We start from the raw sequence: 21645 nt of genomic DNA on the forward strand, positions 1-21645 counted from the left end.
ACGCCCAATAAATTAAATCTAGATAAACAAAATTAAGATAACTGACTCCAAAATTATCTAAATTTTTGGGGCGTTACACTTATTTTGAAAAGTTTATTGGTCTGCTTATTAAGAAGGTGTTTTTTGTTTGACATGTACTTAATGTTTATGCTTATGTTTATGCATTTTCCGTAATGAATGTTGGCTAAGGTTCATTTTCTTCAAATTTGTAGGTAGTTGAAGAATCCATGGATTAATGTATCGATCAAGCTCTCATTTATGCGTCAGTTAGATTAGATTAGGTCACACATACATGTAATATTACAGGAAATTTATCTTTTAGATTATTGTAAAATCTTTACCGATAATGTAAGTTATATTTTTTTATTATCAATATAAATATCTTTCCAAACATATGTGGGTAATGCTGAAATTTAGTATTTCATTTTTTTGAAAGAAGAAATATATGACAGAAAAATATGTGTTGCGAAAATGAAGAATAACGAGACCAAACATGTGTCGACATATAAGCCTTTATTAAATATAAATAGTGTCGTTAAAGCACTTTTCTTGACAACAATTTTGTGTAATGAAATATTTACAACGACAATATATTAGTATCGAGTTATATTGAAAGGTGACACACTTAAAGCGTCGTTATAAGAGTATTAACGACAATATATTGGTGTCGAGTGATAGATAACGATGACACATTTAAATTGTCAATGTAATAGTATTAATGACAATATATTTGTGTCGAGTGAGAGATTACGGTGACACATTTAAAGTGCCAATGTAAGGGTATTAATAACAATATATTTGTGTCAAGTTATAGATAACTGTGACATATTTAAAGCGTCAGTATAAGGTTATTAATGACAATAAATTTGTGTCGAGTAATAGATAACAGCGACACATTTAAAACGTCAATCTAAGAGTATTAATGACAATATATTAGTGTCAAGGTATAGATAACGGTGACAGATGATTTGCGTCAATATAAGGGTATTGATGACAACATATTGGTGGAGTTCTAGATAACGGTGTCATATTTATTGCGTCAAGGTAAAGGTATTAATGACACAATTTTGGTATCATCTAAGCATATTAAATAACACCTTTTTCAAAGTGTCGTTAAATAGTCTTTCTTGACAGTGGCTTCAACGACGCGAAAATTGTGTCGTTGAAAGTCTTTATGACCCAAAACTTGCGTCGTTAAAACCCATATTTGTAGTAGTGCACACTCTTAGATAACTCCAAACTCAAAGTCTCACGATTGTTATCATCAACTTCTTGAAATCTACAAACAAAATGAGAACAACATTAAAACTAAGAACTCTAACTTTTAAGTCTAAGACCTTTGATACTAGAATTATGTCCTTGAAATAGACACAAAATGTAGAATTTCTATGAAGTATTAGATGCTTACAAACATACATTAAGACTTAGTGGGTGGTTGCTCACATAGCTATCAAAAGAATAAGAGAGAACACATGGGATGTCATAGTACTTAGATGTCCTTTTTCTTAAAGCAAATGAAAAACCTAAAATTGGAGAAGAAAAAACATTACAGATTTATGCTTTCGGGTTTTGTAGTTGAAGATTCTCATAATTCTTTCTCCTTCCATGAAGTCATGAACATAAACTTGAACCCCTATGAAACACATTTGAGAAAGACAATATCTGTAGTTCCATAAACAATCCATACATATAACTACACGTCATTAAAAATAACTACACATTTCTAAATTGTGCAGAATTGCAACCAATCCATACATATAACTACACATTAAAAATAAATTAAAAATAAATGTTGCAGCAAGACCACATCGCATAATTTTTTTCACAATGTTAGTAAAACCCTATTACATTTTAACACCACACAAAACCAACAAGAACAATTGAAGAATCACTACAAGAAATTGGCTTTTTAATAGCCCACGAGGATAGCCCATTTCAAATAGAGCTATTGAAAAATGTGAGAATAAAATACCTTCAATTAAAAATTAAAAGGATTTCCCCACAATTTCACCAAATCATTTTCTCCTCCTTTCAATTCCCTCTCAAATTTTAGTAACCCTTATTTCATTCCTCTCCCCTCTCAAATTTCAGAAACCCGTTGTCATCTCTCCCCCTCTCTCCGTCGCTCTCTTCTGCTCACTCCCTCTCTTTATCGCTCTTTTCTCCTCACCATCTCTCTCTTTCGTCGTCTATCACGGTACAATTGATAGGTTGTACACTTGCACATCGACGAGGAACCTCTATTGTTGATAACCCGAGAAGCTACCACCTAGCCACCCCCTTGCGCCATTTAACTTGTCGGACGTCGACAGGATGCCACACCATCAATCTGCACCTAGCCTCTGTGTTGAAACCACGTTTACTGTCGAAAGTTGAACCACAATGTCGAATCCCTCTCGTGTTGAGATCTGTCGTCGATGAAGCTTGATCTATACCATTGGAGCTGTTGTTGGTATGTTTTGGTGAGTATTTATGGTTTTTGTTGGATTTATTTTATACCAATAGGCTTTTGACTCAAATTAATTGATAACTTTTCTCATTTCATTATTCACATTTTCGATTAATCAAGGAAAATCACATATTAAGTACAGGCGTGCTAGGCTGCCTGCCAATCTTGTGGAGGCGCAAAGAGACTTATTTGGGGCTCATACATATGAGCAGGTGGATTGCCTAGACTCCTACCACACGGGGTGGACAAAGCTGGCTCGCAATGCTGATGCTGGAGTTGGCATTTTCAACTGAGTTTTTGAGCTGCTTACCAATTTGGTTGGTTTTCTTTCTCTGCTTCGATTAAGTGCAAATGTCCTACTTGATTTTGCTTGCCCATTTCAAATGTTTGTAGGTTTTCCTTTTTATATCACAATTTGGACAATCTTCCATGATTCTTAGGGGAGTAGATAGCAGATAACTTTTACTGGCCTTGAGTATTTGCTATGAATATTAATTAATAAGAAAGAAAAAAACAAGAAAGAAGCAACAGTTATAGGATGACCATTGAGTTCAAAAGAAACAAAAAAACTCTCTTGCTTATCATTGGTGTTATTGTTCTTCATGCAATTAAATTATTTTTCCCTTTCAGGAATATACCATAGTTTATAATTTATATTTAAGCACTGTGTATTTTGTCTTCTGGCCAGTCATTTGGGACCTCCAAAAAGATGAACAATTGAAGAGGAAGAAGAGAAAGGGAAACATCCAAATTCTGAAGTGAGAACTCTAATTGATTGTCTGTGCAACTATATTATTCCTTATATTGCATTTATGGATTTTATTTGACTCTTTTCTACCACTTTAGGACTCTATTTACCACCATCCCACACTAAATCCCACTGAAGCTCTACCACCTGAGAAACCTCCGATGTTTAAATCATCAATTGGTAAGATATTTTCTAGGTTTTTTGTTGGTAAACTATTGGCATTTCTTATTACTAGCTCTTCGTTGGTAAATAAAATAATGCTTGCTTATTCTATTGTCATCTCTGTCTGTCACTATTAGATTAATGTTTGCTTATCTTCTATTGATAAATAGATTGAATGTATTTTATTGGTTTGTCATTTTCTTTGGGTTTGAGTTTGTTAAGTAGATTTTCTTGTGATAACTTTATTTATGCATACTATGCTTACATACTAGTTGTGGAGTCCTTTACAAACGAAGTTTAGGCGAAAATTGGTATGTTTGAAGAATTTAAAAATCTTATTATCTTGATTTCTATTGATGCTTTACAAATAATTTATTTTTGTATCCAAATTATTTAAAAGTCAGGCGTATCTGGATTAGATACATTCTTGAGTAGTTAAAAGATTTCAAAACCTTAATTGTTGTGTTTTTTGGGTTGTTCTGCCAGATGTATTAATAGATAGTTGTAATGCAATTCATTTGGCTATGGAAGAGAAATCAGCTGCAATACAATTTCATCTATATTAGTAGAAGTCTTCATATTGTGTCAACTGTCGAATAAAGAAAAAGATACCAAGAATTATGTGCTTTGCTAAGATCATATACTCTTTTTCAAAGCTGCTTTGTTAAATGAGTTATGAATGAAAGTTTTAACACCCTTTTGTACTTCTTTGGAAGTCTATGCAATCTTGTTTCAATGTTTTTAAGCTAAGATGATAAATCTTTGGAACAGACATATGAAGTCAACTCCAGAAGACCGAGTATATTCTAAAAAAGTTAGGAATCACATTTTAAGCTAAGATGATAAATCGAGGTGAGTGTTCCTTGTGTTTGTTCAAATATCTTAATGATTTTGATAAGATAATTGGTTTTTTGGGATTTTCTCATTTCCTGTAGCTTGTCCTTAACCTGAATTAGATTCTTCTTTTAAAGCCTGAATGATAAACTTGTATTAGTCTGCTTCTTGTCACTGTTTTTGTCTTATATACAAGTTATTTTTGGTCATTAATGGAGTGTTCTGTTTAGGTGTAGCCCAACAAGAGATTTATAATTTGTTTTCTTCCTCTCGCTGTTTGTTTTTTTCTTTTGGACAGAAAAACAAAAAGACTAAAAGTTGAGTTATATATTTTTTTCATTATGGATGTATTTGGATGCGTGTGTTTGATGATGATTAACTAGGAAGTAAAAGTTCAGCTTTAACATTCTTTTGTTCTTGGTGTTTCTTTTTTAGGTGGTGGTGATGAAGAATGGAGAAGCAACTGTTCAAAGAGGGAGACGTGTGGTTGGTTAAGGATGGACGTTGTGGATGGATTTGGATGCTTGTATTTTGAGGGTTAATTTGTATGGTTGATACATTGACTAATTTGTGTATTTCGAGGTTTAATTTGTGTGGTTGGTACATTTAGACCGCAACATTAATTAAGTAAATTACTGACTACTTTATTTTGTAATTGTAATACATTATGAATGGAAGTTTAGTACTCATTAATCTATGAAGTATATATGTCTTTAGATTTAACTAACGTTTAATCTTTGAACTAAAATTTATCAAAAGCTAATTAATTCAAAAATTATTTTTGAGAAAAAAGTTACCTCTCTCATAGAAAAGATATATAGAGTCACGATATCGAAAGGTTATCATAATTATTATAATAATTGAAAACAATTAAATAGCATTATTATAGCTTGATTATAACAATAAATACTATATTATAGCTTACTACTATAGCTATAAATAGTATATTATAACGTTGAAAAAAGGCTATATATTTCAAAGATGGCACAGTTTTTAAGCTATATAAACTTATTATAGCTCTAATGAAAAACGCTATCAAATATTTTTATAGCAACGTATATAAGCTATTTCTTTATACTCTACGATAGCACTCATTATAGCTTCGGAAAAATGCTATAAAAAGTCCCAAAGTTTTAATAACATGGGCTGTCAGGACTTTCAGAAAAGGCTATAGAAAGTTTATTATAGCCTTTTTCATTTGCTATCGTATATGTTATTTCTTGTAGTGAATAAGATGTAATAATATGGGTTGTTATGTGCGTTTAGAGATCAATATGCTTAAAACACTAGAGAGGTACCAAAAATGCAATTATGGAGCGGTGGAGTTCACAAATAAAAAAGAGAGACAATCAATTTAATTGCATCATAAACTACTGAACATGAATTTTGTGGACTTGTTATACTAGATTTTGTTGAAAGATACTTGAGATAACAGAGAGTGGATTAATTTCTAAACAAGTACAAAGATCATTCGGTTTTCTATTCGACATACTAGGGAAAACTCTCAAAGCAGCCAATATATTCCAACCATACATTGGAAAATACGTATTATCTTTTCATTAAGAAAATATGTATATATGCTCGTTATAATGTGCAACTATGGTCATGAATGCAAAATAATATCTAAATAAACCTTTAGAAAATCTAAAACAACAAACACTAGAGACAGTCTACGATTCTCCAATGAATTAAAAATCAAGGACATACCTCTTCAGCTTCTGCATATGCTATTTCCATTGCCCCAACTCTAAGCATACCGACAACGATAACTGGATAGAGAAAGCAAGGTTCACGACCATTAGACAGCAATCCTAGTTTTAAATGTTCTAGTTGATGCCTAAAGTGTCCTACAAATACATATGATAAACCTCGTTAACTTGCTAAACAAAATGAACTTCCATTTCTAGTATGGAATATCAGTGGCTACAATTCAGAAGAACAACCAATCAAGCAATTCACAGCTTCCGCCGGCTGACAACAAATTACCATATATATATATATATATAAAGAGAACAACACAACTCAGTCTGTTAGAGAAGCTATAATTTGGAACACTACTCCTATCGACTCGACAACTTAAGGGAAACAGATAAATAGAGGGCAAAAGATAGAGAGAACTTCGCCCTGACAAAACGAAAGAATTCACGAAATTGTTGCACAGAATACTGATGGATACCATCATGGATATACACACAAAAGATTAAGACAAACAACAAGCTACCTCTATAGATTGATCAGAAGTTGCAAGTTTGCACAATTGACCTATTCTATGACACCTATCCATGGCTTGCAAATCCATTTGTAGGTTCTAGTGTATAATTGTAGTTTACATGGTGAGTCAGCTGCAATGCAGAAACTGGCAAAGAAAAAAAATAAATGTAGTAAGGTTTATACCCAGACTACCAGCCTGTGTGCTTCGAATAAATATTTTGTAGTTGCTGTTAACATCATTAAACTTCTGGATCTACATGTAGAAAAGTTAACTTGGTTAATTACGTAATCCTTAATGCACAATCATATCACCAACACTATCATGATGGAAATATTTGCAAAATTTGTAGTCTACCTGCAGTATGTAAAGGAAAATCCAATTAATTATTACATAAAAATGAATTGAACACATTTTGTAGCATGCAAGTTCATCCAAACCAATTAAATATTACATAACAGATGGTTCGACTCTTATTTTTCAAAAATAACAAAACCAACTAGTTCTAAAAAATTCAACCAAACCAAAAAAAAAAAAAAAAAAAAAAGCAAAAAGTAACCCACTAACTTCGACCCACTCTATGGGTTGAGAAAAAAGCCATCAACACTAGTATAATCTTAGAATTTCATTACTTCATCTTGAACGTTGATAGTATATTAGAGCAAGATAGTTAAAAAGAGTTAGAAACTTATCCCTGAACCCCCTAGCTATTTAGCAACTTCAAAGCTAACTAACAACCAAGAGAAAATATCATCTCGCTAGTTATATACCATATGATAACTGATAAAACATGATAAAGAAGTAAATATACGACAACATAATTAGTAGTGACAACAAGCACATTGCATTTATATACTAATAGTCAAACCCAAAGCTAAACTACCTGATCCCTTCTCAAGGAGATGATTTTTCAATGTCTTGTTAACAAAATCTTCCTAAAAGTTTTTCTGATATTTGGTCATGGTTGCATACATTATAATTTCTTTCTTCCAAGGAAGCATTTCCGAAGTAGAAATGGTCTCAGTATTCCATGCAGTTTTGCTACCACCTGTAGGATTTGAATCTCTAAATATCACAATAAGAACTCTCTCACCGTTGCAAATCTAATAGAGGAGAAAGAAGGATGTTTGAGGATTTAAGTAGAAAACAGAGTTCTTAAATGGTTTATTAAAAGAGAAATCGACTTTTTAGTTAGAATGAGAAGATCTCACCGAAACTAAGTAACTTTTGCAAGCACTCTATCAAGACTAAGGGCTACTTGGGTTGCTTAAGCGAACTCATAAACTCATTAAAGAACCTCTTACACAACTGAGAATGAAAAAAGAGAAGAATGGGACATCTTTTCGTTGTTGTTAAACCACATTTTTAGTGACGATTCTATAATCAAAACCACGAAAGAGGAGAAAACAAAGAAGAAATCCAACTGGATGAAGGAGAATTGAATTTGGAATAAAAAAGATTGAAATGATAAGAGGAGAAAAAGGCATATAAATAAGGTATAATAAAGAGATTGAAGACCTTTCAAGGGAGCCCATGATTAGCGGCAGATCTAGTGCGGTGGAGCCTCTACATAAATCAAGGGCGATAGATCTTACTACAGTGGAGGGAGGTGAAGCCACGAAACTTACAACGGTGGAAGGAGTTGAAACAGGGACACGGGTAGAGTCACGTCGACAGGTGCAAGGTCACGGAGAGAGTCACGAACTTGCAGTGGTGGACAGACTTGGAGCCATCCGACGTACGACGATGGATGGAGATGGAGCCACCCGACATGCGATTATGGACAAAGTTGAAGCCGCTTGATGTGTGATGGTGGAAGGTAGGGTTGCAGTTTAGATGATACAATTGGAAAATTTTGTGGCGAAGGGAAGAGGAAAGGAAAAAGATCGTGATATGGAGAAAGAAAGGAAATGAAAATTTGGGGATAATTTTTTTCTATAGAAAAGGACAAATGTTTTATCTCAAAATAGCTAATACATTACATTTAAAACGTGTCAAGTAAATAAAACTATACTTGACGTTTTTAAGGTGTCAAGTATTGGAAAAAAAAGTTAAAAAATTATGCAGTTTTTAGCTTTTTTGTTATTCTTGACATTTTTTCATTTTACTTGACAGTTTTTATTAAAAATGTCAAGTATTTATAGATTGTAAGTGTCAAGTAAACCCAGTTTTGTAGTAGTGCATAGTGGATGCAGTGATAATAGACTGCTTTGCACTTTTCCATGAAATTGCTCCTTCAGCTAACAGGAAAAAATAGCTAAAAGTGGATTTTCTTGTATCCACACATTCGATAAAATCTGAATCTGATTATCCAATCACCTCAAGATGATCAAATCTCTTGTAAGTAAGTATATAATCCTTTGTTCCTTGCAGATACCTTAAAACTTTCATTGCAACTTTCCAATGATCCATTCCTGGATTACTTTGATACCTGCCTAGCATACCTATAGCAAAACCGATGTCTGGTCTAGTGCAAGTTTGTGCATACAATAAGCTTCCAACAATAGATGCATAAGGAATAGTTTCCATTTGATTTCATTCCAATTCATTTTTTGGACATTGCATGAGACTAAATTTGTCTCCCTTCTGAATTGGAACTACACTTGTAGAGCATTTGTCCATTTTAAATTTCTCTAAAACTTTATTAATATAGGCTTTTTTGAGAAAATCCTAACAATCCATGTGTTCGGTCACAAAATATTTCAATTCCAATCACATAGAATGCCTCACTCATATCTTTCATTTCAAAGTTTTTAGAAAGAAATTATTTGGTTTGACATAATAAACCAAAGTCATTTGTAGCAAGCAAGATGTCATCAACATATAGAACAAGAATTATAAACTTACTTCCACTGATCTTTAGGTATATACATCACTCAACTATGTTTTCTTTAAACCCAAAAGATGTGATGGTATCATTAAACTTAAGATACCACTGTATGGAAGCTTGTTTAAGTCCATATATTAACCTCTTTAATTTACACACCATATGTTCCTTTCCTTCAACCATAAAATCTTCTGGTTGATCCATGAACACTTTTTCATCTAAATTTCCATTCATAAAGGCAGTTTTCACATCCATTTGATGAAGCTCTAAATCATAATGAGCTACCAAAGCCATAATAATTCTTAATGGGTTTTTCTCAAGACAGGAGAAAACGTCTCTCTGTAGACAATGTCATCTTTCTGAGTATAACCTTTGCCAACAAGTCTAACCTTCTATCGTTCGATATTGCCATTTGAGTCATGTTTGGTCTTAAAGACCCATTTACACCCAACTTTTTTACTTTCTTTAGGCAATTCTACAAGATCCCAAACTTCATTATCATCCATAGATTTTAACTCTTCTTTCATAGCATCTAACAATTTGGTAGAATTATCTCCTTAATGGCTTGTGAAAACGAAACCGGATCATTATCAATGCTTAAATCAAATTTTGACTCATGCAAATAAACCAAATAGTCATCAGAAATAGTTGATCTTCTTGATCTGACATATCTTCTTAACTATTTCCTGTGGCCTCTCAGTTACAGGTTCACTTGTTAAAACATCATTATGTAGTGTTTGACCATTAATTTGTTGTTCTTGTGGATTGTTAACAGAGTCAACAACTACAGGAACAACAACTTGAGAAGAAGTTATAGATGAGAGAATTTCCACCTTAACTTCTTGAATTTTCACTGTACGTGGTTCCAAACTCCCACTAATTATGTCATTCTCAATGAACCTTGCATTTCCAATCTCAACTATTCTCTTATTGTGGTTAAGACAATGAAGAAACCACTGGTTGTTCGTGAATCCAGTTTCTTTTCATGTGGATTATAAATTTTTACTTCCGCTTGACAACCCCAAACATGTAGGTGTCTTAAACTAGATTTCCTTTCTATCCACAGTTCAAAAGGTGTCTTTGGAACTGACTTACTAGGAACCCTGTTTAATAAATATTGAGTGGTTCTTAATGCATACATCCACAAGGACACAGGTAAAGATGAATTAATTAACATGCTTTTAACCATATCCATTAATGTACGATTTCGCCTTTCTGCAACACCATTTTGTTGTGGTGTTCCTGACATTGTGTATTGAGCATATATGCCATGACTTTCTAGGAATTTAGCGAATGGACCGGAGCATTGTCCATTCTCGTCATATTTTCCATAATACTCATCACCTCTATCAGATCTTAAGATTTTCACCTTTCTATCTAATTGCCTTTTAACTTCATTTAGAAATACTTTTAAGGCATCTATTGCTTGAGATTTTTCATGCAATAAATAGATATAACCATAACGTGAGAAATCATCAATAAAGGTGATAAAATACTTTTCTCCACCAAAAGATGGAATATCAAAAGGTCCACAAATATCAGTGTGTATAATTTCAAGAAACTGTGAGCTTCTTGTGGCTTCTTTATTAACTGTGTGTTTTGTTTGTTTCCTTTACAATCCACACAAATTCCAAGGTCAGTAAAATCCAAATCTGGAAGAATGTCATTCTTTATCAATCTTTTAATTCTTTCTTTGGATATGTGACTTAAACGTTTATGCCACAAGTAAGCTGACGATTCATTAGTTTGACCACGTTTAGTACCAACATTATGATGTAGGGTTAACAAACTCTCAGCAAAAACATTATCAAGCTTTAATTTATATAAGTCATCACAAAGAATACCAGAATCAATAAAAATGTTATGTTTGAATAAACTAAAACACTCATTCTCAAATTTAAAGTAATAACCTGAAGTATCAAGTTTTGACAAGGAAATCAAATTACGAGAAATAGAAGAAACATAAAAGGTATCACAAAGGTCTAAATGATATCCAGTACTTAAAGTTAAACGATAGGTTCCCACAGCTTCATGTAAAACTTTGACTCTATTTCCCATAAAAATGAATCTCTCATTTGGGTTTGTGGTTTGGGTCGTAAGGAATCCCTGCATCGTATTGGAAACATGAATGGTACAACCAGAATCAATCCACCATGTATTATAAGAAACTTCAGTTAAGTTTGATTTGAAACATACTAAAGCATTATGCTTACCTTTATTCTCGAACCATGCCTTACGTTTCAGACAATCTTTCTGATAGTGTCCAGGTTTGTTGCAAAAACGACACTTATCCTTAATTTGTCCCTTTTTATGGATTGGGGCAGATGACTGTTTCACCTTTAATTGTCCATGATTGCCCTTTCACTAGAAGAAATCTGGTCTTTAATGTCGGGTGGAAAAAATGAAAAATGGGCTTTAATGTCGTTTTTCAAAAGGCAGATGTTTAATGTCGATTTTAAGTCGACATTAAAGATAGAGCTTTAATGTCGGTTTAAAACCGACATTAAACACCCTGCTTTTATAGAACTGACATTAAAGTCCATTTTTATTTTATTTTTATTTTTTAATTTTGTAAAAATTCAACTTTCTTTCTCTTACTTTACTCTTTTCTCAAACTCTCCCACACACAATTTTTCATCTTTCTCAAATTTCTTTCACCCTTCTCAATCTCATCACTTTCTTCCCTCTCTTCTTCGACAACTTCCGCCTCCACCTCCAGCATACATCAGTTTCTTCCATCTCTGTCATCGTTTGTGTCCTGTCGTTGTGCTCGCTGTCGCCACCACTGTGCCCAGCCATTGCATTTGTAAAATGTTTATCGTTTGCTCCTCTCGAGCGTTTAACATTTTGGAAATCTTAGCGAACAAACGTAGATAGTCAAGCCTCCTTTTCGAAGAACAACTCCCATCTCCATCTTCATCACCAACTTTCGAGACGGTTAGACCCCTTTTCCTAATGTTGACCCAATGGCACTTTGTTTACTGGAACGTCTCCTAGCATTTGATCCCAAATGTCGTCTAACAGCTGCAGAGGTGAGTCAAATCTACCAACTTGTTTTATTAACCTAATAACATGCCTTTATAATATATTCATTCAATTTCAGGCCCTTGCTGATCCTTACTTGAACGACATGGCAAAACAAGAACTTGAACCTTCTATTCAACCAATTTCAAAACTTGAGTTTGAGTTTGAAAGGAGGAAGTTATCAAAAGATGATGTTAGAGAGTTGATTTATACAGAGGTAATATAACGTAGCAACTCGAATCTTGCTGTCCAAGTTTTGGAGATGAAGGTTCCCTTCCAAAATTATGGTTGGTTAAACTTAATGAAAGAATATAATATATTTAATGTATGAAGTCTACAAATTTTAGAGTATCATCCCCAGATGCGTCAGGGTTGTCTACATGGTGGAGATCATCCAACTACCTTCATGCATCCAAGGTAGAGACTTTTCTTCGTAATTAAATATTGACATCATTTACAGTTAGTTCCAAAAGAAAAAGAAAACATTTATAGAGAGGGAATAATCCATTACTTTCTCTTGCTTATGCTTAGTGGCGTCGATCGATTTATGCTTCAGTTTGCAAATCTGGAAGAGCACCATGGTAAAGGTGAAAGAAGAAGTCCACTTCAAAGGCAGAACATTTCTTTACCTCGCTAATAATTTGAATTGAAGTTTGAAATGAAACATGTCTTGGAATTAAAGTTGTCTTCTCTATGAGGGCAAGTTATCAAAGTCCTCAAAATTATGATTGTCATATTTTCAGGGAGTGGGTTAGTCCTACCGAGCAGAACAACACTGAGAATAACATCGATTCTGAAAGGTAGTTTTTCACTTCCTTTTCTTTGGCTTCTAAAAACATTTTTGGAAATATTAACTCAATCCACCAAATGATCACCAGAGGGAAAGATAATTATGCTCATCTCTTCAAAAGTGTAAGTATCAGTGCATCGAGATGTGTTGGGGTAATACCAAAGGAGAAGTCTGAGGTAACTATTAGTTTATTTGTTTTCTCGTTCGTCTTTAGAACGTGACTCTTTTACATCTCGAACATGTATTCAAGTGATTTCTAAGCCTTTTTTAGTGTATTGAACCTTTTGATTTTGGATGAAAATGATAAATTCTTAGCTGCCAATATTATTTACTTTTTGGTTATGTGATCATATGGACTATCAGTTATAAGAGTGACACACATATATATAATAACTCACTAAGTATCAATATCATCATCCCGGTGGTAATCTATCTACTAGCCCCCTCTAGACTCAAGTTTAAGTCATACTCGTTAGAACTTTAAGTCATTTAGCCATTGGGATAAAATGGTGTAATATAGGGTTGAGAAATTGACTAGTCTAGATTTGTCATGTTAGTTTGTTTTGTAAAAGGAAAAACTATGCAGATTTTCTAATTTCCATAAGCTCCACAATAGTTTTAACTAATCAAAACTTACAGATCAAATTCCTGTTACAATTCTGATTTTGAATACTTCATAAACCAAACTTATCAAGACATACCCTCCTCTTGTATATAATCTCTTATATTTTTGTAAAGCTAACCTTGTAGTTTGTGCATACCACACATTTACACAAATAAAGGTATATTCGAACTGTAGTATTGTGGTAAAAATTTCATAACAAACATTATGTATGAGTAATTCTTTGCTAAGGGAGGGAGATACTTCCGTGGGTCAGTTTATTATCTTTGACAAAAAAAAAAAACATATTTGTTTCTATAATTATTTTGTAAATGAGAACAATTCCTTAAAAACTGTTTGGTGTGAAATGCATATTTGTTTATGCAATTTTAAAGAATAAATGATGCTTCAAATAGATTGTTGGTTGTTGATTGTGTATTTTGTGTTGATATTTTTGTTATGAAATGCAATGGTAGGAAAAGGGAAGGCCTTTAAAGGAAGCTAGAAATAGGTAGGGGTAATTAAGCAGAAGAAGAGTACGGGTGTAGTACTGAGCAAAATGATACAGATGAAAATGTCAATAATTGTAAAACATAAGAAAAATGGAAAGATGGGAAGGGGGGTTTCATAGATGACTACCAAATATGTGAATATTTTTTAGGAAGAAAGGGAAAAACAAGTTGTTATAAAACTACAAACCAATAAGACATGGATGTGAAAGAAAAATATGTCTTATTCCAATTTAAATTTTCAGGGTCCGCCCACGGTCAGGCTTCTATTCAACAACCACATGTCCCCTCCCCTTCTCCCATTTTATCAAAGGTCCCATCCAATCCATAATTTGCTTTTGTCACATTCTTTTTAAGGACATTGCAATACATAATTTTCTTTTTTCACATTCTTTTTAAGGACGACACTGCATTTGAGAAGCAAAGTATCCTATTTGCGCTCGCCGTGTAAGATATGGTGCTAATAAATATGTGAGTGCCATTAGTTTTGTTTTTCAAATATTTCTTTTGGCTAATATTAAAGTATTTCTGTTGGAAAAGGATTTGTGTCTGTTTTGGCTAATATTAAAGTATAGTACAACTATTTGTTAAGTGAAGAGAATAAAGAGAACAATTAATCATGTTTAAAACAAGAATTTGAAATTTATATAAAAATATTTCAAATTATATTTAAAAAAGTGGTACGGTTGGAGATGTAATAGTAATCTCAAACCTAATAAGGAAAAAGAGTAAAGATATTTGAAGATCAATAGTGTACTTATGTTTATCAATAATAACTTGAACCATTATGCTAAGTATTTGAACTAAACACTTATCACATTTGGATTTCCGGCTTGTTGAATTTGTTGTCGAATGATTCGGTTTGCTTTGAACCTTTTTTTTGTTAAATAAGCTGGTTTCTATTTTTTACATTTTTGTTTTGTTTGTGATGTTTACTGAATTATGTAGGTTTCAGCTGCGAGGACTTGCAATTGTATATTTATATATATTTTTTGCGTCAGCAAAGGCAGCATGACATTGAGTTTAGGAAAACTGATAATGAACAGAGATAGAGGTAACAACATTTTCTAACGTTAATTTATTGTAGGGCATTACCAAAGGCTTCAATTATGAGTAAATTCGTATGACTATGCTAAGAAATTTATGAAATTATGCTTTGTTTGGTTATCTTATGGATATTCAGCAAGGCAGCAAGACATTGAGTTTAGGAGTATTCTTTTTCAGGTTATAGATAGTGAACATATGAGAAATTCGATATTGATTATAGCTGTATTGGTTATGGAGTTGTTTGTTGTTTTGCTTTGTAATGTGGTTATGTTGTTCAAATCAGATTCTTGTTTTTTATGGCACTATTGTAATAATTGTTGTTTAGCCATAAGAACAACCAAGAGATATATTGTTCTCTTATCTATGTAATCAAGCAAATCACAAGCACCAAATAATATGTAGGAAATTGATGGTTCAAGTTCAAGCTTCAGTCAACTGTTTGGAATTGAAGGTATTATATAAAAAAGTTTATCTTACCATGTTTCTCAATTTGTTTTTTAGGAAGACTTGAATGAACAAGTTACAATATTATCATTGCAAGACTGTTATGTGGTTGCACTTGGTTTAGAAATTTTTTTTTGGTGATGTTGTTTCAAATACTTAGTTTAACAATTTAGAAAAGCATCGGTCTTGGCCCTTTTGGAGAGCTTAGGTACATTTATAATAATTATTGATATTTAAACGGGAACTTCAAAGGTGTTGCTTAAGGGCTTATATAGAGGGACCTTTTACAGGTATCCTGCACATCCTTTTGCTGATGGAAGATGGATGTTTCTCGAGATTGGTGAGTTTCATTGCTATGATAAATACATGCAAGTCTGAAGTTTTTTATTTTTCTTGATTTTCAACTAATATAGTCAATCGTCATCTTCAGTTCTCTTATGATTTACTTAAATAGCTATAATAGTTGTTACTTTAGTTAATGTAGTTAATCGAGGAGTGAGTTTTTAGTCTCTTAATTTAATTTATTGATAATGAGAAATGGAAATATTTATGCTAACTCATGTTTTTAATTTCCTTAAAAAAAAAGTTTTGGGTTCTTTTGCATATTCCGATTGCTGCCATCAATCCATCTAACCACCCTCAGACCCTTCCGCATTGCGCAATAAAAGTTATGTTTGGTAACCAACGCTTTGCTTTATTAATTAGTAATCAAATGTGAATATTTCTACTAGCAACTAGGTCATAACATTGTTACTTAATTCGACCATCTTGATGTCTTTTATAGGGAGCTATCACTAAACAAATGATTGCAATAGAAGAAATGGTTGCAAGTGAGTACAATTAGCCAGACCCTCATCTTTGTGACAAGATCTTGAAGTTGGTTATTTGTGAAGCGTTCTAGTTTGCTATTAGTTGCAGTCTTAGTTATTGCTCTCTCAATATATTCTTTTTCTTCTTTTTTTTTTCTTTTTTTGTCCAAAGGATAATCAGTGTAATAATTAAGCTTCTTAATTTCTTTGTGTTTGGAGCCAAGTTGTATATAAATGTACACATTATTAAGATTTCATTTTGTATATGTACAAGTAAAAGATTTCATTTTTAACTATTTTGTGTCATACAAAATGGACAATAATGCAAGAATTTAATAAAAATAAATTTGAAAAAACGACATTCAAGACATCGTTAATGTCGGTTTCAAAACGACATTAAAGACAGCTTTAATGTCGGTTAAAAAAAATTAAAGACATCTTTAATGTCGGTGGAAAAACGACATTAAAGATGTATCATAAGCGACATTAAAGACATATTTAATGTCCGTTATCCACCGACATTAAAGATGAACCGACATTAAAGCCCTTGAATAACACCTTCAAAGATGTCGGTTTATAACCGATATTGAAGGCCTTTAATGTTGGTTATAAACCGACATTAAAGCCCAACCGACATTAAAGGCCAGATTTCTTGTAGTGTTTCCATTCTTTTTTCCAGATTTCTTTCCAGCTCCTTTGTGACCCATGAGATTGGCAGAGTGAATTATTGGTTTCTTAAGCCTCGCTTCCTCTTGAATGAGCATACTTTGTAATTCATGCACATTCTATTTATTTTTCAGAGTGTTATAGTTCATGTGAAATAGACCATTCTCTGAAGGTAAGGAATTAAGGATAAACGTTACCAAAAAATTCTCATTAACTTCCATTCCCATGGTCTTTAACCTTGTTTCAAAGTTCGTCATTTCAAGGATATGCCCATGTATAGTACGAGAATCATCAAACATGATGTTGGTTAAAGTACTCATAAGTGTTCCAGCAAGTGACTTGTCAGCCGACTCTGGCTAAGAACATTTTTCCACAGATTTCATAAATTCCTTAGCATCTTCAGTCACTGGTAGAAAAAGGGTCTACAATGACAGTTAAATGTTGTCATTAAAGGTTTTCGTGAAAATTTTTTGGAGTCATTGATGCGACAGTCATGGAAAGTATTTTATTTTATTAATATCATATTTGATTTATCATTTTAGGAAAAAAGTAAAATAATATATTTCATACAAAATTCTTTTAATTTATCTTTATCATTTTAGGAAAAAAACAAAGTATTTTATTTTATACAAAATCTTTCAATATCATATTTTTACTATTTTAGAAAAAAGAAATTCAATAAATAACCTAATTTGATTTTATACTTATTTTTTCCTAATTTGTGACACACCCGGGGGTCTATAAATAGAGATCTTTTGTTATTTGGAAAAGGGGGAGAAGAAATTGTTTTAGAAAAATTCTCTAGGAGATAAAAAGTGTATTAGAAAAAATCTCTACGAGAGAAAACAATTTTTTTGATTGCTTAGATAATCTCTGCATAATTTTTTTTAAGATACATATTTATGGTGGGTTATTACTTCTTTTCACTTTATTTTTTTATGCGTTATTTTCATTTTTATTTATTTACTTGTCTTTTTTTTTTACCCTAAATCTAATCCCATAGAGGAAAAAACTTAGTTGAAGGTTGCATTAGGTAGAGATTTATTCCCAAGGACCCGTACCTCATACAACAAGCAATTTCCTTTTGGATTGAGTCCTTATGTTTGTTCTTCTCTTTTTTTAAACGTAAAGAGAAAGAAAAATTGAGTAAGGAAAATTTCTTTTTTTTTTACTATTTTTTTTATCATCATGCTAAAAAAATAGTCTTTTAACTTTTTTCCCCTCTGAAAAATAGAGTGAAAGAAAAAGTTATAAGCTAAAAATTTTGTATTATTATTATTATTATATTTTATTATTATTATTATTAATATATATATATATATATATATTTCTTTTTTTCCTTTTAGTCTGGCGGCACCTTCTGTTTTCTTTCTTTTCTTTCTTTTTTTTCCCTTTTATTTACTTAATTATTTATTTGTTTATTTGTTAATTATTTCATTTAGTTTTTCTTTTCTTTTCCTTATTTTCCTTATCGTTATTATGTATCTTTCATTTCTTTTTCTTTTATCTTATTCTCATCACCACCATAATAATAATTATTATGTATATGGCTTTAAATACATATATGTATGCATTGATATCTCATGTTATTTGCCTAATTTATTGTTGGTGTATTTGATTTGACTTATGATGCATTGTTCATATTTGATGTTCATTAAGAATTTGTTGAAGTTTTTTTAAAATATTTTTAGCCTTAATTACATGTGATCTTGAAATCTTTCTTAAATCTCCATTTTTAAACCATTTAGAATCTTCTTTTTTTTTTTTGCTTTAAAATTATTTATTTTAAAACTCAAAATTAAATAGATATTTCATAAGGTTTCCTAATCAACATTTTTTGTAATAACCCACATCGATTTCGCTAAAAAAAATCCTACGATAGAATCTATAAATTTCTGGGAGTCCATTATTTCTAGATTCTTGAGGTGAGGGATCAATATTTTTGGGAGTCCGAGATTTGATCCCAAGAAAAAAACAAATTTAATCAATGTTTAAAAAAAATTATTCAAAGACTAGCCTATGATAGAATTTGTGAAATTGTAATAATTTCTCATTCTCTTAAAGTGAGGAATTTTTTCTCGATGTAGTCTAATTAATGGGTGAATCTCACTTATTTTATGGGATCATTGCTCCAAATATTAAAGTAGCGAGCAACGAAATAAGACATAGTTCTTTTAAAAAAATGAATTTTATTCAAGACATTAAATTTGGCCACCGTTTTCTAAAACGGGTGTTATAGGGTGCTAACAACTTTCCCGTACACAAATGACTCCCGAACTCAACTCTATTTTTTTTCGTAGATCAGTTTTTATTTTGTTAAAATGATTTACTTTATTTCGGTGTCCAATCACACAGTAAAAAAGATTAGTGGCGACTCCCCTTTTTTTGTTTTTAAAATTAAACCCTTCTTAAGGACGTCGGCCGCTCTGCTTCGTCTCAAGTACGTGGCGACAACATTCACCCAAATAAACACATCACATTCACTTCATGACGAACAACACACTTCAACAACACAGAGCACATACACACTTCAAGAATAATAACTCCTAAGCTTAGCGAAATTCATCCCACAAACTAAGATAAATTACATACACACTTCAACAGCACTTCATGATCAACAAAACACTTTAACAACACTTCATAATCAACAACACACTTCAACAACACTTTTTTATCAACAACACACTTCAACAACACTTCATGATGAACAACACACTTCAACAACACTTCATGATGAACAACACACTTCAACAACACTATTTTATCAACAACACACTTCAACAACACTTCATGATCAACAACACTTTTTCATCAACAACACACTTCAACAACACTTCATGATCAACAACACACATCAACAACACACTTCAACAACATAGAGCACAAACTTAGGTAAATTACGTATACACTTGAATAACACTTCATGATCAACAACACTTCATGATGAACAACACACTTCAACAACACTTCATGATGAACAACACACTTCAACAACACTTTTTTTATCAACAACACACTTCAACAACACGTTTTTGTCAACGACACTTTTTTATCAACAACACACTTCAACAACACTTTTTTTATCAACAACGCACTTCAACAACATAGAGCACATAGTTAGCTAAATTACATACACATTTCAAGATCAAAAACACAGATCAACAACACACTTCAACAACACTTCATGATCAACAACACACATCAATAACACGCTTCAACAACATAGAGCACATACTTAGCTAAATTACATACACACTTCAAGAATAATAATTTCTAAGCTTATCTAAATTAAGCCCACAAACTTAGGTAAATTACGTACACACTTGAATAACACTTCATGATCAACAACACTTCATGATCGACAACACACTTCAACAACACTTCATAATGAACAACACGCTTCAACAACACTTTTTTTATCAACAACAGATTTCAACAACACGTTTTTATCTACAACACACTTCAACAACATAGAGCATATACTTAGCTAAATTACATACACACTTCAACATCAATAACACACATCAATGACTAAAAGTAAGAAAATTGATCGAATGATGCACTAGCACAAAGTACAAAAGGAGAGAAAACCAACCCATTAGATCAAAATGGATTATGAAGTGCTGGGATTTGAAGTAAAAGGCTGAGAACAACTTTTAGCGTCTGGCAAGTAAAACAGTGTCTCATCTTATTAAAAAGTGTATTCAAGTTACAGATACTAAATCAATGGAGATAATTTGATGAACTTCAAAAACTGCATTTTAGTAATTTATAAGATAACCTTACCTCATTGATATTGAACATGGCAGCTGTATTTTCCTCCAACACTGTATTTTCCATGGTAGCTCGAACACAAAAAATATTGGAAAAAATATGTGACAAAGTATATGACAAAATATGTGACAAAATGTGTGACAAAATATCTTATCATAAGCACAACGTACGTGCTTCCCTACAAACTCTGCCCACTCAAACCTTATACAATCAATGTCATCTTGTGTGTAAGTACGGGGTGAATCTTTCATCTGTAGACAATAAAGTGGTTCTAAATGAGTTTCACTTACAAAAAAAGTATATATGCACGCTAGTTTTATAACTGTTATGCTTACTATCTGTATGATAGAAGTACTCGCTCACATTATGATGTCACGCATGAACCGCATCACGTAATAACCACATTCTACTAATCCTGATTGTTTAGGACACTGGAGATACACATACAAATGACTTGACCTATGTCAGAAATATGAATTAATTTACAACCCATAGCAACATAGATATTCACATACCTTTACGACCCTCCAATTTGGTTTTTTCTTGTTCATTATGTTGAACGACCTACAGAACAATATTGGAGTTTGAACTACTTAAACTATTGTCTCATTAAGAAAAAAGGAAGTAAAGGTAAAAGTAAGTATGACATACCTTTCAACTACTTCGGTTACATCTAGGTCAATACGGTTTTTCAAAGGGTCTATCCAAAAGGCAACACCCTTCGTAAGGTTTATTACAACCAATATCCAATG

General features: G+C 32.3%; 1 protein-coding gene and 1 long non-coding RNA gene across 4 annotated transcripts; one reads left to right on the forward strand and one right to left on the reverse strand.

The window, feature by feature from the left end:
- Positions 1-747: 747 nt before the first annotated feature.
- Positions 748-8304, reverse strand: LOC103500250 (uncharacterized). 3 transcript variants are annotated; one of them, XR_007824222.1, is made up of 6 exons: positions 7921-8304; positions 7286-7450; positions 6588-6657; positions 5901-5962; positions 1551-1633; positions 748-1279 (listed from the first exon to the last, which is right to left on the reverse strand). It is a non-coding gene; the product is annotated as an uncharacterized LOC103500250 (long non-coding RNA). The 3 variants fall into 3 exon arrangements; XR_001764139.2 differs by having other exon boundaries at positions 6588-6759; XR_007824221.1 differs by lacking the exon at positions 7286-7450.
- A 3891-nt stretch (positions 8305-12195) lies between these two features.
- On the forward strand, positions 12196-13057 carry LOC127151363 (mitogen-activated protein kinase 16-like). The gene is made up of 4 exons (XM_051090933.1): positions 12196-12261; positions 12333-12470; positions 12615-12670; positions 12997-13057. Exons 1-4 carry the CDS (start codon positions 12196-12198, stop codon positions 13055-13057), a joined length of 321 nt encoding a protein of 106 aa, XP_050946890.1.
- The last annotated feature ends 8588 nt before the right edge of the window (positions 13058-21645 follow it).

This window comes from Cucumis melo, chromosome 10 (genome assembly GCF_025177605.1).
Source record: "Cucumis melo cultivar AY chromosome 10, USDA_Cmelo_AY_1.0, whole genome shotgun sequence".
Classification (NCBI taxonomy): Eukaryota; Viridiplantae; Streptophyta; class Magnoliopsida; order Cucurbitales; family Cucurbitaceae; genus Cucumis; species Cucumis melo.